Source organism: Drosophila erecta, unplaced genomic scaffold (genome assembly GCF_003286155.1).
Source record: "Drosophila erecta strain 14021-0224.00,06,07 unplaced genomic scaffold, DereRS2 tig00000000-arrow-pilon, whole genome shotgun sequence".
Classification (NCBI taxonomy): Eukaryota; Metazoa; Arthropoda; class Insecta; order Diptera; family Drosophilidae; genus Drosophila; species Drosophila erecta.
In genome coordinates, this window is record NW_020825194.1 from 26,535,999 (window position 1) to 26,553,750 (window position 17,752).

The 17,752-nt window shown below is 44.6% G+C and overlaps 1 protein-coding gene across 1 annotated transcript in view; it reads left to right on the forward strand.

Annotated features, from left to right (window-relative positions):
* Window positions 1–405: 405 nt before the first annotated feature.
* The window catches only part of LOC6552572 (hemicentin-1), a 59,520-nt gene continuing 42,173 nt past the window's right edge, over window positions 406–17,752 (forward strand). Inside the window, exon 1 of the mRNA XM_026976161.1 lies at window positions 406–535. Coding sequence (XP_026831962.1) covers window positions 406–535 — 130 coding nt within the window. The remainder of the gene's footprint in view (window positions 536–17,752) is intronic.

Genomic DNA, 17,752 nt, shown 5'->3' on the forward strand with positions numbered 1-17,752 from the left:
TTCGCACACCTCAGTGCAACGCAGCGGCGGCAACATCAACGGCAGCAAAATCAAAATCAACGGCAGCAGCAGCAGCAGCAGCGGAAAAGTTGTGCCCCGGGCAAAAATTGAAATGGAACAACTTAATTAGTAGTAGTCGGAGTCGAGAGCAAAAAGCCGCGCACTCCCAGAATTCGGAATCAGCCCGGCTGGAGGAAGTGAAGGAGGAAAGCAGAGGTTCGCCGAAATTTAGGGAACACTTCGACGAAGGAGCCAGCAGCTGCGATAAAAGCGCACTTTTTCGAGAAAATTAAATTGAAAACAGCATCGGCACAGAGGCGGTAAACACTCTGAAATACGATTCGGGCCTGCATATAAATGGCTACACTTTACACAATGGATTTTCCAGCGAAAAGGACTTCCACAATGCCCCTAACAACTTCCTACAACGCCAACATCAGACGAAGCTGCCTGGCTTTGTTCACGCTCTTCCTGTTCGCGGCACACATCAGCCTGACTTCCGGTCAAATCGATTGGGACGACGACGATGATCCAGGTGAGTGGATTTGCATGCACTGAGAAAATTAGGACTAATATTAGAAGCACCATAGGATAATCTCACCGAAATAAGCGAACCGCAAGGGCTTGTACACTCGCAGGAAAAATAACATGTACTCTTAATTATTATATATTATATTATAAATCTTAGAATTAAATAGCATGTATTCTTAATTATTATATACAACATAACGTTTTAAATCTAGGAACTAAATAGAGGTCCTGATGTACTAACTTTAACTAACTTAAAGAAAAGACAGCTGCCTTTTAATGAAATCTGTAGTAACAACATGGGTGTCAATAGCATTTCACAGTATTCAAATATTGCGTGAATCTGCTTTTTCTCACTGTGTCGATGCGCATTCAAATGCGATTCGAATTCAAAGTTAGGCAAAACAATCCAGTCAGCGACTAGCTACTTCTTTTATTCCCGCCCACCTGGAGCGCCGTGATTTGCATAAATTGCAAATCGCTGTCGAACGGACAGCTCAATCAACTGAAGATTCAAAGCAGTGGAAGCGAAGCATTTTCCAATCGAGTTTCGGTTATGTTTTTGTAATTACGTTTAATTGCCAATACGTATACGCCCAGGATGCCACAAACAACGGGTAACGGGAAAGCTGAGAACGGGGCTTTTAATTAATCGCAGATTTATGGCTCGAGGTGTGTGTGCGGCCATATAAATGGAATTTTAATTATTCAAAAGCTACAATTAAAATATTTAATGAATTCATAAGTCTGACAGTTTAATTGCAAGAGTTTGCCATAACTTTGGCTGCGTCGAGCAGAATATTTTATATTTATAGAAGCGGATAACTCCTGTTGTGGCGACAGGCTCAAGGAAGCACTCAGCTCCTGTGTTGCGAATACCTGTTGGACACACATTTTAATTTATTTATTTGCAGCAGCTGTGGGCGAAAAGTTCAATCTGCGGCCGCGCCATTAGCACAAATATTCATAAACTTTTGTTAGAGTTGTCAGTCTTTCTTCGGCTTTCCGCTTCTTTCTTTCCCCCGAATCAAATTTATCGGAATAATTAATTTCTGTTTGAGCAGGACGTTTTCACGGCACTTGAGCCACACCCACCGGCGCACGGATGGCCTTGTAACCCCCGCACTTTTCTATTTTGTGATCAAAATGAAAGTCCTTTGTGGCCCCGAGGGGGCAAATCACACGGTTTGTCTCATTTATCGATTTTCGCCCCATTGTGCGAGGCGCTCGGTGGCGCCCGCTTTTAAGCTAACGATGCAAACTGAAAATGTTGACAACCAACATTTTTCAAGCTGTGAGCTGTGTGAGCCGTGTGTTGTCCTTGTCGCAAGGTAGCCGAGCCTTAAACAAATACAGATAGAGCTCTATTCCCCAGCACACACGTGTGTGTATGCTGTACTTGGGGTGGAAGTAGGCACCCCGCCGTGATTCCATTTCAGCCCGGCCAACTCGGCGATGCCGGCTTTTACAGCTGGGAAATATGGTTTTGCATAAAATGGCAAATGAATGCTGCGATATGAGCCAAGGCCCAGATTAGCCAGGCATAACTTAAAGCACCGTTTTGTGCCGAAAATTACAAAAATTAATCCAAGGAGCAGTCGAAATAAAATGCCGCCATTCTGCACGACTCGCACGGAAAAGAAAATCATAAATCACAGAGCAATGCACACTGCACATTTTTGAAGAGGTCCTATTGCACTTCTTTCCGGAACAAGCTTTCAGCTATTCAGCCTTACCTTTTTTTAAACAATTTTTAAGGCTATCAGCTTTTTCGCAGTGCATAGACAACGTCGCACGCCAATGGGGCTGCGGCTATAAACAAGGAGCATTCCTCGTTGCCCCACCAACACTGTAAAATTATGAAATCATAAAAATATTTTTACGATTACATAAAAAGTTGCGAAAATGTGGGCGTCGCTACAATGTACATACGCCGTGGTCCCAGACAGAAAAGCGAAGCCCGGCAATTGCGTGATAGTGTAAAATTCAACTTGGGACATATGACTTCATTATTTATCAACGGCCAGCTTGAGAGCCCGTGTCAGAAGGACACAGTGTCCCGGAATAGTTGGCGCCCAACCGACCGCACTCCCCACATTGACCTGTGGCCGGAACCGAAACCCAGTGCCATATATTCAAATTACGTGTGTCACACGGCGCCGAAGCCAAGGACCAATTCTACTTGCAAGGGGACCGGGCCAGAACGGAAAACCACATTCGAACGATTTCATTAAAAGTGAGCCACATGTGTGGGACGCTTTTCGGGCTATTTCATTTGCTGAACTCTGCGGCTTTAACCCTATTAGCCTTTCGCCCCTGCCGGCCATAATTCATGTTGTTTTCATTTGTTTTGATTAGCAAATGCGGCCGGATTCTCGCATTTTTGGCTGCCTGGCAAATTATAACGTGCCTCGCGCGCTCGCCTAAATCGCTAAAAATCGTATTTGGCGTCGGGTATTTGGCTCTGTCTCGTGCGTGCTTGTTTCACTTGCCACACGCAATCCGCAATCCGCAATCCTCAGCCCGAGCTGTGAATTGCTGTGGCCCAAAGCACACCCATCCCAGCCCAGCCCAACCCAGCCCATCCCATCCCACAAGGAACTGGAAGGCGAACGCGTTGGACATAAAATTTTAATTTATGCCGTGTTGAGTGCGTTATGCTCCAGTTCGCCACAAGTGCGCCTACTTTAGATCTCCCCATATCACACAATGTATGCAGATAGCTGGCACACCAGCTAACAGTAACTCTGCTCCAGGAGAGGGCACAAGTATCTCGCTACTAATGAAACGATTGAGTCAATGGAATGTGAGGAGAAAGATACAAAGGTATTTGTACGCCAAACGTTAACTGATACTTTGCAGTACATTTATGCGCTCTGTATTGTTGAACCTTTTTATCCACTGATTGGTTATTCGATGACAAGGCTTTAATCAGCCAAATAATATGGGTAAAATATTCCTTTTTAACCAACCATTCTTTTTTTGGCTTGAGCAGCGCCTTTAAAAACTGGAGTACTGTGCGGCTCGAAGGCAGACCACAAATCGGCACTTCTGACGCGATTCGAATGGCTCATTTTGCTGTCGTTCGCGAGGCGCTGGAAAATGTTGGATTTGCCCGGAGCACGCGATGGATTCCACTTCCATGGCCCCAGCGGAGAACTGGCACGACGATGGCACATGGAGAAAGCAGACCGCAAATATGTAAAAATTATAATTCATGTTACTTATTTGATGAAACACATTCAATCATTCGCCCGATAATTACGCATTTCGCCTTTTTCGCAGTGTGGTTAGGTTATTTTTAATGACAAATGACCGGACCCAAAGTGTTGGAAATTTTTCGGAGCTTATGCCGCATATTTCGGCGCCCGGGTGTTTATGTGCTGGGCGTGTTTTCCCCACCCACCTTGTGTAACTAATTTTGTGTCAAAAATACTTAGCGGTAACAGCGATAACACACACTCGTGTGCGCGTGTGTGCGGCAGAGCAACAAGGAGCAGGATGTGGCAGCGCAATTTGTCATTTGTCAGAATCTAATGCAGTTAATAATTAGCTAGGCCGTCTAATGGCAAGGTGTCCCGATTCCTCCCGACCATGTAATGCTTGACTTCGCTGCCCCCTTGGCCCGGCTCCCGAAATCTCCTCTGGGCCATTAGAGCGCCAAGTTACTCCGCGTCGCGGGTCTACGGGGAAATCAATGAATGATTAATTGCGCCAGCTAGACTGGCACGCGCTGCTCTTAAAGGATTTCCTATTTTCGTACGGCTCTCTGAATACATGAGTGTACAATTTGTGTAATTATTTTGCAAGTACGGAGCTGCCAGAGTGGGACTTTGACTTTCCTTAATGTGTAATAAACAAGTTAAGCCTTGCCTGAGGTCTGTTCAAATGAATTACCTATTTAACTAGTAATTAACCTATTCGACTAATAATTTAACAATTTTTAAAGCTACCTACCTTAGGCCATTGATCGGGCTTAATTGTCAGTTGGAATGCGATCTGGAAAAAGAGTGTTATTACACTTTGCGAGAACTGTCCGCCCTTAGTTCATTTTCTTATTTTGGAAGCAACAAAATGCTGAAACCCCTAATTTGAACAGTTAAACGTCTAATCAATAAAGCCCGATTTGCATACTGGCGAGAGTCCTGGCTGTTGACAACATCAATGTGCTTATCCAGTGATTTAGCCGACTTTGGCTCAGCGGGAAACTTTGGCCAGACAAAGCAAAGGCAAAAGAAAAGCATTTCAAATGTCATGTATAAAAGCAAGGAGAAGTCAAAAAGGAGAACTAAAGCTGGTAGAACACGCGAAATCCCAGACCCCCAGACTGTCGCACAGCAGACACGCTAAAACTGTTCACTTGGCGAAACGTATAAATTTTCTATTGATTTATGCCAAGTTCGCATGCCATTTTTTTCGCTTTGCATAATTTCTGCTGCTGGCCAAATTGCACTCCGCAGAAGGACGAACGCGGCAGGACGAAGGGCGGGGCCCAAAGAGGGCGGCAGGACCACGGCAAATACAATTGTTGCGATTGCGACTGTCTCTTCGCGGTCATGGCTCGACTGCTACTTACCAACACAATGGCGAACGCATTTCCATGTGCCCTGCCACTACACGGAGAGAAATAAGCTTTTGTTTCATCTCTTCGGCATGGTGCTGCAATTAACTAGCACAACAGTGTTTAGCACCCGATAAGTTTACTTTCAGTTGGAGCTTTGTTCCTGAGGCCTGCTGTGCAGTTACCCATTTTATTTCCCAGTGCACCACTGCGGCAGTTACAGTTTCGTTACAGCAGTTACAGCAGTTACAGCGGCTGCAGCAGCCAGTGGCATGAATTGCGATGATGGAGTTATCCATTTATACTCGCATTTGCATAGAACCAGCGTCTCTGATTGCCGCTGGGCGAGAGACGCTGCGCTGACACATGACATGGAAAAATGAAACGAAGCCCGTCGTGCAGTCGGACTCCAGTCGCTCTTCCCCACTTCGAGCCCCATCCTCCAGCTATCTGGTCTGGGCCAGAACAAATGGTCAAACAGTTGCTGCTGCAAACCAGCCCCTGACAGCTCAGAAACTAGCAAAAAGGAGCAAAAAGCGGAATCCTGGAGAGAAACTGCTTTTTCAGCTACAGCTGCACGGGAAATGGTGCGATGTTGGAGAGCCTGCCAGATACATATATCTATGTATCTATATATCACATGTAAATATGATTGCCGCTGCTATGCAGACGATAATGGCCGCAACTATAGAGCTACAAATGCACCTTTCATATATCATATATCGATTCATATTGGGAAACTCATTAAATTGTATTTCCATCACTTGCTGAATAAACATATTTTTTATTTAAGATCTCGTCGCAGTTAGGGGTTCCTAGAAACAAGCTGCAGTGCCCTTCATCAACTCTTAGTCCATTTTAAAGTGATAAATGTTAAAGTAAAAATGAAGCCGGGTCCTAACTGGCGCCCTTTGGCTGTGGACCCTATCTGCAGCCTGGAAATGTCAGAAATGTGCCTTTCTGCTTAGCTTTTCACTTGCACGCTCAGTTGCAAGTCAGAAGCATGTTGCACATCCATCACTTGGAGTAAACAATTTTTGATAAATCGCCGCCACCGGACCGCGACTGCGAGTGGAAATGGGAAGTTGCACTTGGTGCAACATTTTCCAATTGCAGGAAAGAAAACAAAAAGCCGGGGCACAAAGGAAAAGCACAACAAACTGTTTGGCACGTGCGGCGCAAAAGAGTCCCTAAAGCACTGGACATGTGTATACTAATTGTGGAAGGGTGGGTGTGGCAGCCGCCCTGTTTTGGCCAATGCAAATTGTGAGGCCTGATTGCTTTCTCGAACGCCAACCAGCCAACCAGCCAACCGCCCAACCGCCCGAATGGCCAACAGCCATCAACCAACAGCCAAATAGGAGGCTGAGGCCGAAAAACCAGCATCAACGGCCTCCATTTGGCTTTTGCATATTTGACTCCGGCTCTTTCCGTGCGGCAATTTGTGCCGTCAACCGTTGTTAAGCCTTACAACTTATCAAAGTGATCGGGGCAGGCGGAGATGGGGAGTCTTGGGTCCGAGGACACCACTTAATGGTGGTTTCTTTTGTGAGTTTCAATACATATTAAACGGGTTATGCTGCAAAAGGATTACAACACTTGTCCCAAAGCATATCATTATGGTTAAACAATTTTTTCCGACAACTTTATTAGCCCGGCCGAACCGAGTGACCCGTGCGCCGAAAGGGTTTTTCCCAGAGAGGCGTGCGGAAAATTCTAAACAAATAAATAAAAGGCAAGTTTGCAACCGGCAGGGTCAGTGTGGAAAATTGCTATGCGGCATGCGTCAGTGTCGAAAACTATTTTATAGCTGATTCGTGTTGTCATTGCCATCGGAAGAGCAAAGAGGCGTAGTGGCCAAGGGGCGTGTTAACGTGGCTGCCGGCCAACAGGGCGGATGAGTGGCAAATAAGTCAACGTGGCAAAATGTGTCAAAATGTGCAATTTATTTAATTCTCCACAGCTGGACCCTTTTCCACTGGTTATTTACATCACTAAAAGAAAGTGTAGTTTCCTTTCAACAAATGTGCCTAAAGATAAGCGAAATACAACACCATTCGCCTAAAAGTACGTGCAAAGAAACGGGACTTGGAAATGTATTATTATCAATGTTAATATAAATATTAGATTTTGTGTTTTTTACCACATATTCAGAAGTACATTTTGCTCAAAATCCCAAGTCGAAGGATTTTTTCAGCATGTGCGAGTAAACTCATTTTCATACTTTGTTTTTCGATTCGACTTGGTGCTATTTAAGCGCAAAACTTTTAAGTTGTTTCACAAAGTTTCGCAAGCAACATAAATTGGATTAAACCAGAAAGATGGCACCAGCGCGGCCAAAGGGCCAAGGCGAAGTCACCCAGCTTGCTTTCTGTTTTCCAATCCTAGTTGGCTGGAAACTCAGGAAAAGCCCTTTCCAGCTTTCCCTCCGGACAGCAGACCGTTCGTTAATGGGTACGAATTTCAGGGAATGCACGTGACGACGGCTGAGGATTTAAAAGCACCCAACTAGACCCAATGGCTGGTCAACTCATTAGCCAAATGTAGCCAGAACTAAGCGTGTCGCCTAAAAACTTTCGGCGGGCAGGCCGACTGTTCCGATCGGCAAAATCGAATACGGAGCTGGGAAAACTTTGGCCAAGCCCCGGGGAAAACCATAAATGTCAAAGTCAGCTAAAAGTTTGCATAGTTTTTGACTTTCAGCAACGGCCCGAGTGCCCCGGGCTCCCCCGGATGCAGATCCTGGCCCGAGGCCCATGTGGTTGACATATTTGCTGGGGGATTATTAATTGAAACAAGTTAATTTGCCCACAGTATTCCAGGGGCCCAGGCACAGAACCAAACCAGCATCATGGGCACGGTCATGGTTGGGGAAACTACGACAATTACACAGTAGACATGGCCAAAAGCTGGGCCACGCCCCTAGACCCACCGCCCTCATTTCATGTTCGGAACGGTCGAGTATATATAATTGTGTGTGTTGGCAGGATAACAAGAAAGAGCCAAGCAAAAACGAGGAAAACAGCAAACAAAATGCTGGCAAAAAGTTATTAAGAGACATCATGTTCTTGTCCGAAGGATAAACTTTTCATATGCTTTTTGAATTAAACACTCAGTAATTTTTCTATCGCATGTGCACTTTATATGTATATTTGTGTATATGCATACATTTGTTTATTTGGCATATGCATATCTAGTTTGAATAAAGTTTCACAGTCTGTGTCTGTGCGCAAAAACAACTTATAATTAGCATTTAAAGCCAAGGAATTTGGAGACAACTTTTCCCCGCAGCTGGCAGCTCCGCCAGTTGAAGCCGAGTAATTCTCAAAGTCTGCATTTAATTCGAGGCATTCTACAATATTTTTGAGGCTCAAATCGTGGGGAAGAACGGCACACAAGAAAATTACTTTCCGACAGACTAATGATGCCTCTCTTTGTAATCAGTGCGCCTGGGTAATTCAAGATTGATTGACCTGCCAAATTAACTTGTCACGGAAAAGCAGAAGATCTTGGAACTGATGACTTCTGCCTCAAAGGGGTAACTCAAGACCCAGTCTTATTACTCAACGGAAGTTTAAAGTATGCAAGTGATTTAAAATCTAAGAAATTTCACTAGGTTCGCTCACATTTGAATCCGAACGGGTAATTCTATGTCAATCAAATGTATACATATAGAGTGCAGTTTTATATGCAGTTGAATAAATATTCATAAATAATTCCTGCAAGTTAGTTACCAAAAAATGCAGCTTAAAATAAATGCCCCCCTTAATATAAAGTTTGGGCTTTATTTAAAGGAATATGTTTGTCAATATGGCTTTATTAATTTGGCCTGGGACTGGATTTCCCTCTACCCTGTTGACTTTACGGCTTAGCCTTTGGTAGCGTAAAACTTAAAGCCGCAACCAATATCTGGTTATTGTTACTGCCAGGGCTCATTATTTATGCCCCAAGTTATGCGGCCAACAGAACATTAAATGCAAGCTGCACCATCAGCAGGAGCAAAGGACGAAGGAGCTGAATAAGGATCTTCCTCCGCACTCCATCACCGTAGTAAACTTTACCGCGCTCGTCTGTCCGTGGGTCTTTGTCTTGGACTATAATTTTTTTGCCTATTTATGCTGCAAGTGCAGTACAAAAAATAATGTAGTATAAGCCGATGCATAAACATGGTGCAAAGATACTTTCTTTTAGCTTACCTATGACTGGGTTTCATAGTCAATACTTACTATTAAAATGTGAATAAACGTCTTTAAATCGGCTATACATCTCTAATTTCTAAGAATAAAATGCTGCGCCATTTTTTTCAGTGCAGACCCAAACAAATGTTTTGTGGAATGCGCTCGAGTCATAAATTTTACAGTACATTGGCAGCGGCTGCCTTCGCCGAGGCATTGCCATTGACTTGCACTGACTGTGTTTGTCTATGTACTTGGCGTTTACTTTTATATTTACTGCAGCCCGCAGGATCTCAGTTTTTCCCCTATTTCCGCGCCCTTTCCCGGTTTTCCCCGCTTTTCCCCGCTTTTCCCGCTTTTAGCTGGGTGTAAACATAGCAGACGGGCCGCAAGCATTCCGCTTTTATAGTTTATTGATGCCAAATGGGTGAAACTCGCGCAGTATTGACGCTGAAAATATTTAAGCTGCTGGATAGCAGGGTGGCGTGGAGGCAACTTATTTGTTTTGGCTGTTTGAACTTCATCAGGCAGCTCATAATGCTCATAACGCTCATAATGCCGGCGATAATCGCCCCGCAGGGCGTTACATTTTTAAGCAGAAAACGCAGCAGAAGAACGGTCTTCTGGAGCCAAAGAAGCCCGCACATGACAGCGGAAATGAATCAAATGCACCGCACACACACCAAAAGCCCTCCAACTAATCGGATTCTAATGGCAAAATAATTATCACAGCACTTCGCACACTCGAGAACCCACACTCCGGCACAATTGTGCACATTGCATTCATAAATTTCGGAATGCCATTAGTTTTACATTTGCGGCTTGTGCTCGGGGATAACCGCAAAGTGAAAAGCCGCAAAATTTTCAAGTCATACGGAAATGAATGCCGCTTGTCCGGCGACAAAACCGAGCGGCGGGGGGTGGCCAGGAAAATGGCAAAGGAAAATCCGCACAAAGTCGCACAGACAGACTCTGCCAGACCAAAATGTGGGCAGCTCGGTTAGCCCACAACATACATATCCGAGTGTTGATTTGTGCCCTGTACAAACTGTACAAACTGTACAAACTGTATGTGTTTGCGTTCAATCAGAGTTTTCAATTAATGTTACATCTCCGCCTGGCACTCGGATTAGGTGTGCTGCATCCCGTTGAGTTCCTAGGATAAAGCCGACCTTTTAAATTTGATCGCTGCCTGCTCAAACTTATTATTAGTTTAAGGTATTAGATGGCTTAGTAAAAGGCTATATCACCGACAGCAACATTTCCCCGCCCGATACTCACATTCTGTTCTGTCAATTAAACTCGATACCAGCAAATAGAAAGCAATTGCCAGCCTGGCAAACACCGAAGTCGTGTGCATCAGCTGAACGCAGCGACCAGCAGCTTTTCCATAATATGCAATTCAATATTTGAAACCGCTACATAAATCCAAACATTTGCTCGGCCAACGACCATGGTTTCGTTTGGTAAATAACGCCAGAAAGGATGGATTTTGACAAACGTTTGAATTGGTTTGAAACTTAACCCTGCAACGACTTGTGTCACTCAATTTGGAGTTAGTCGTGCATTTTAAATGAGGTTTCGATTAATACTTTATAGAAAAGTATCGATTTCGATGAGTATTTGGTGCAACTCGGCGATTCTACATAATTATGCGGATATAGCTAATTTTGTTGTTAAAATATTTGTATTTATATTAAATATTAAATATTTGAGTATCAGGTTCCTTCCCTAAAACTAGTATTTTGTATATTTAAGCAAAAGGAAACAATAAGCCACTAAGTTGGATATAACGTTTGAATTGGTTTGAAACTTAACCCTGCAACGACTTGTGTCACTCAATTTGAGTTTAGTCGTGCATTTTAAATGAGGTTTCGATTAATACTTTATAGAAAATTATCGATTTCGATGAGTATTTGGTGCAACTCGGCGATTCTACATAATTATGCTGAAATAGCTAATTTTGTTGTTAAAATATTTGTATTTATATTGAATATTTGTGTATTAGATTCCTTCCTTAAAACTAGTATTTTGTATATTTAAACAAAAGGAAACAATAAGCCACTAAGTTGGATATAACGTTTGAATTGGTTGAAACTTAACCTTGCAACGACCTGTGTCACTAAATTTGAAGTTATTTGTGCATTTTAAATGAGGTTTCAATGCTTTATAGAAAAGTATCGATTTCAATGAGTACTTGGTGTGCATTTAAAGCAATAAATAGCAAATTTTGTTTCTAAAATATTTGTGAAATATTTCCCCAGAGCGAGTATCAGGTTCTCCCCCTAAAACTAGTATTATGTATATTTGAGCAAAAGGAAACAACAAGCCACGCAGTTGGATACACCCACCTACAGCTAGCCATCAATGGGTTAAGTGAGTGAGCATTGACGGACTAGATTGATTCATATAATGACACAACGGCAGCAGTGAATATTGTAATTATAGTTGGCCCGCCGGGGAAGGGGGAAATAATCAATAGCGCGCCAACTGAATTAAGTCAGCACTCGTGCGGAGCGAAGCCGATGAAATGCTCAGCGTCCATCTAGCATCGCTCACCAGGATGCCTCCTGGCATGGGGATGGATGTGGGGATGGCACCGATGGCGACTCCACTGGTCAGCGCTTAATGCGAAAATTCAATTAGTGGCATAATTAGTTGTGGCAAGCGTTGAAGTTCAGATTTTCGGGCGACTCGCGGCGAAGTGAAATTGAATGGATGCCACACACACACACACAATGTCCGTTGATGAACAAAAAATAAATAAAGCTGGGGCTGAATTTTACTGCCATTCTGTCTTTTATGTGATCTTGCACTGCTGTGTCTTTGCGCTTGATTAATGAGCATTAATTAATTCGGGCTAATTTACGAGCGGCCAAATCCACAGAATCCCGGTTCCCAAGTCCCGAAACCCATTTTCATTTGGCAAAACCGTAAGCCCTGCGCTGCGCAGCGCATTGGTGTTAATTAACTAAATGCAACTGCAATAAAATTGATTGTTTTCACTTTGTTTGCAATGCAAATTGCTGCGCCTAATTCCCGCCAGCAACCTGCAACCTGCAATCCCAATCCCAATCCCAATCCCCAGTCGGCGAACCAGGAAAAACGTTGAGGTCAGCCAACCAACGCCGCCACTCGGAAATGCCCCAAAAACTGTTTGGCTCCGGCAGGGATTCGTGATTCGAGTCTCGCTATTCGCTATTCGGTATTCACTATTCACCATTCGCTCGCTGCAAATGACACTTTTCGCTAACATATTCGAGGTCCTGCGGTTCCGCGCAGCCAAATTGCAGCGCCGGCAAATTTAATTAGAGTTTGAGCGGGCCCGCAGACAAATGCGTGTTTGTGCATCGGGATATCTGAAAATCTGGATATGTGGATATCTCAATATGACGGTTTCTGGGCACAGATGCACAGCGCAAATACACAGGGACAGTCGTGCAGCAAGAGACGCCGCAAGCTCGCGAAACAAGGCAAATAACAAGTCACGTTCCAGCGGCTAATGAGGTCATGTGTAAGAGCCAATGACGGATGGAACTAGCCAGGCATGCACTTAGAGAAAATAAAATGGGGCATAGTATTCTTAAGCCTGCGTAGCGACATTCAGTTGCATGAAATAAGTCGATTAAAGCCAGCCTACTGAATTACTGCAACGTGATGAAGCGGATTGCCATATGCCTGCCAACCCTTTTCTCCGAGTGTCTTCCACCATGGCAATCCATAGGCGACAGCAGCCATTGTTGGCCAGGTGGAGGCGGAGCGCCTGCAGACTGTCACTTGGCCAGGCGGGCACGTTATAATAATGACGACGTGCAGCGACGGCAACAAGAGCAGCAGCAGCTCAAATGGAGGTCGTCTGAAGTGCCACCGACGGATATCTGGCTGAATGACTAAAGTTAACACTAACTTGGCAAACAAATAAACATGGAAACAGGGCTGCGACTGGGATCGAGACAAGGAGCAGTGCCAGGACCAGGACCAGGACAATATGTCAACACACATGAGCACTTCGGCTTTATGTGCCGAGTGTGTACATAGGCATATAATTTTACCTTCCGACTGGGGCGCCCCTTAAACTGTTTGCATTATTGTTGCTGGCTGCAGGCTGCGGGTTGCGGGTTGCGGGTTGCGGGCTGTTTGCCCGTCCTGTTTGGGCGCTGCATTACAATTACAATTACAATTAGAAAAGTGTATTTTGTAATTGTATATTCAGTAATTTGCCATGCATGTGCGGCGCACAGATGATGACCCAGGCCATTAACCCGGGTAGCCACTCCTACTCCTGCCTTGGGTACGCCCCAAAAAAAACGACCCGGAAAAACGTCAAGAATGCCAAGGCTTTAACTGGGAGCTGAGGGCCATGCCCACCGTTGATATGATATGATATGATATGGTAATAAATGTTTTAGTTTGCCGCATCCAGCAGGACGTAGCTCACAACGACTTAAAGTTGTAATTCTCCGTTTTAATTCTTCGGGCGCAAGCAGGGATTTTCCAATATATTTTAAAGTTTTCCCAGAAAATGCCAGTATTGGTTGCGAATCGCACAAACAAGGAACTTTTACTATTTGAGCTTAATATGTTACGGATTTTAATTGACTCCAGCAACCTACAGCGTATAATCGTGTCCATAAGAAGAAACTTTAAGAACTTTACATGGTACTTAAAGTGCTTGGGCTAATCAATATCTATGCACACGGCATCTCAACTAACCCAAATGCAAATATGCGACCTCGGCGACCCTCGTTTCAGCAGTTACTTGAACTTAATCCGATTGTTGTGCACCTTCATAAATTTCTTATCGGGTTCCCTCTGGAAATACTTAAGATATTTTTTTGGCACGCTCAGTTTCATTATGCTAATTATGCAAAAAATGCAACTCAAAATCCAATTAATTCTCAAATACATTATTATAGATATTTTCAGCATTTAAGGAGATGGTTGACGATTTTAAATATTTGTAGAGCTTATAATACATTTAAATGGGTCAAGCGAGTTTGATTACACAGTTTTATTAAGGTGATAATGGAGTTGCTGATAGAAAATCGCTTGTAAGAGTCCTTATAACGGAGTCACGTCGCACTTCTAACAAAATTGCGATAATCCGAGCCCAAAGTAGCAGTGGCTGAAAAGCCCGGATCGGCCTTAAAAGTTTCCTATCGGCACACATGTGTGCCGCACTTGGTGTTCGACTTCAGATAGGAGTGCTGGCAATTAAGCAGCCAACTTTTTATGGGCTGGCTTTAATTTGATTGTGGGACTGGCAGCGATACATTTGCATGACAACTACCAGGTGGAAGGACTCATCCACTTGTGGAAGCACGTACGCGCGAGCCGAAAGGAAAACACGGACGCGAATCCGGGATGGGCAATAAAAACATGTGCAAAATATTGCGTATACGCACCGGTGGCAACAATAGAGGCCGGATAATCAGGAAGTGCTGGTGACAGAGCATCAAATTGATTTCTGTGCCTGCCTGGTCGGTAATCGATATCGCTACAAGTAGTAGCAACGTGACTGCTCGCTTGGGCCAAACAATAATAATTCATAGTCCTCGCAAAGGCTTAACGCTTTATCCGGCCCAAGCGACACATTTAAGCGCACTTCCTGCAGCCGTCGCTGATATGGCCCACCCCTCCTTATCCGCCCGTCGCGTCCTTGTCTCTTATCAATATGCACTCGCATTAAGTGAGTTTATATGCGATAAAAGTAGCTCTAGGATCCTCTGCTGGCATTCCCACGCTGTCTTCGTTGGAAACCCACACGATTTCGGGGCAGAGGAATATACATAAGCCGTTCGTCCTCGTCTGCCACCTCGTCTATGCGTTCCCGCCCATTTTTCTCTTTTCATAAATTTTTGAGTGACATTTTTGATGACATCAGAGCTTTATGCCATATGCCCTGCCAGACCCAACTAAAGGCACCTGTCACCGTTGCCAAATGTGGCACGGCATGCTAAAGCGGCAAGTGTTAAGATGTCAACAGGAAAGGGGCGACTCAAACGCTGCCAGTTGGCAAGTGGCATGATGCACAGGCAGCCTTGGGATGGCGTAGTAATAGATGAAAAATGAAGGTGCTATAAATACAGAATATATATGCATGTCTTAATTACAAGTATGTATTTCAAAATTCCCATCTTAGAGAAACGTATTACTAAAACATCTAGCCACATTTTCTGAGTTCCCAGAGAGTTGTAGAATACCAATTTTTTCAGCTCGTGAGCATGTCAATCATAATATTCTGTCAATTATGAACAGCACTTACCCAGAAGTGGCACAAATAAAATATCCACAATAGTTGTGCACTCAACCCTCCTAAATGAGGGCTCAGGATGAGTTGCAAACAACTTGACAAAGTCAATGGCGCTCGAGGACTAATAGGGTCTCCCTGTATCCTTTCACCTTCGCAAGTGTCTGAGGCTCCTTTGACATTGACGCAGACACAGACTCAGGCGGCAGGACGAGGGGTCGGAGGGTCGGAGGTCGCGAGTCTAACAGGATTATCTGCGAAAAGGTTACGCAATGCGTTATCACGTATCATAAAGCGTAATCTCAGGCGCGTGGTTTGTATTTACATGGCCCCTTGGATTGCTGTTTAAAATTTGATGCGTGGAAAGGCGGAGTCTTTGTCTTGCGCCAAATTAAACAAAGTCAAGTGGGTGGATGTGTATCTGTGTAGCTACGCTTAAAGCAACCTTGAAGTTGCTCGGCTGTTGGCGAAAAATCAATTGAGCCTAGGTGAGTGAATCGCGCCCAGCGATTTATTCACTTTTTCACGCGGCAAGGCTAATAAATGGATTTTCGGCGGCAGTGAGGTTTACGGATTTTCGTGGGTGCAGATTCCCAGCGAACTGGAGCTGGAGCTGTCATGTCGCGGCTTGGCAGGGAAAATGCTGCACGATTTATGCGCCTTACACGCTAAGCTCCAAAGCATGCTACATAAGCTGCAGTGGCACTGCACTTGGAATATTTGCTAGCGAGAAGCGAAGGAAGCAGAGGGTATTTATGCTCTCGAAACGATAAACCGATTCAGGCCAATAGCGAATACTAGCGGCCTATGATGAATGAAGGAACTACACACATTAAAGTGGAATCAAGCTATGGTGGATACCAGTTATAGTGGACACCATGCTTCTGTGACCAATATGTATTTATTATCCTTGTTCGAGACTGAATTGGGGTACATTATACAATTGGCAGTACAATTTTTGAATTTTTCCAAGTGCCGAAAAGCCAGCGAGCGACGTGGAAGGCGCTGCCACATATGTTTGGCTGTTTGGTAAGCTGAAATTCAAATTTTTTCACTGCCAAACGGAAAGGGCGCAAAAAGGGGTTTTGGCTTAAATGCGCCACGCCATTTGTCAGCGTAATAAAAATCAAACACACACATACTCGGCGGGGGAAACCTCAAAACCGCTCCACGCAGCTCCGGAGTAGGAATTTGGGGTGGCTTCGGGTCGGGGTGCGAAGGAAGCGCCAGCTATTGGGAATTTATATTGGCCACATTTGTAGCCCTTGGCGGCAGGGCATTACCTTGAGCGCTTTTTGAAGTTTTCGCATTTATTTCACTTCGCTGGCTCGCTTTTGGGCCACCCACTCATTGGAATTGTGTGTGCACTTTACCTTTAATGCGGCACCGTGTCAATTCGACCTTACCCGGCTCGAAGGACCTTCACTCAGCCAACCCGCGTCGATGTCGATGTGTTTTTACGGCGCAATTTATTGCGGCAATCCTCGGCGCAAATGCAAATGCAAATGCAGGAGATTGGAGATTCTACGCGACCGCTCACCGCGCTGTTTACATTAGTTATTACGCTTATTTATGGCATTTTGTGTGCCGCCACTTGACTAGAGTGCCGCGTGGCTTCAAAATTGATGCGCACTCGCGGCCCGCGATTGCCGCTATTAAATTAAGTTTACTGCGCGCGATATGGCCAAGCCTTTTGTCTTTCGTCCTGCCACCGGCAGCTCCGCCAGGAGCGTTGAGAAATCACCAAATAATTGCCGCGCTTACACTTTGTCGCTTATCTCGGGGCAGCTTTTGCAGCAGAACATCACTTGCGAAAATATAGCAAGCCGGGAAAAACTAAATATTCGCTTGCCGAATTAAAACGGAAATCGTACAGCTTCTTACACCTTTCCGTGCTATTCAATTTATTTTGGCCCAGGAAACTGATTTATACTAACATTTGTAGCTAAGTGGAAATGCCGAGTCCTGAAGGGCAGTTTTCTGCGAGTGTAGCGCCACTACAAAGCATCGCTATTCCTATGGGAACGGGGCAGGCAACAAATTACAAATTCAACAAGCGCCAAGTGGACAACCCTCATTAATTTTTGGACCCCAGCTACCCGCGCCCCTCCCTCAGCCGCAAACTTTTCTATTAAAATTAATAATGTTGCTAAAACAAGGAGGCGGCAACAACAAAGTCGCCCACTTCCCCGCGATCTCCTGGCAACGGACGATGTCACATTGAATTTATCAGCAGCG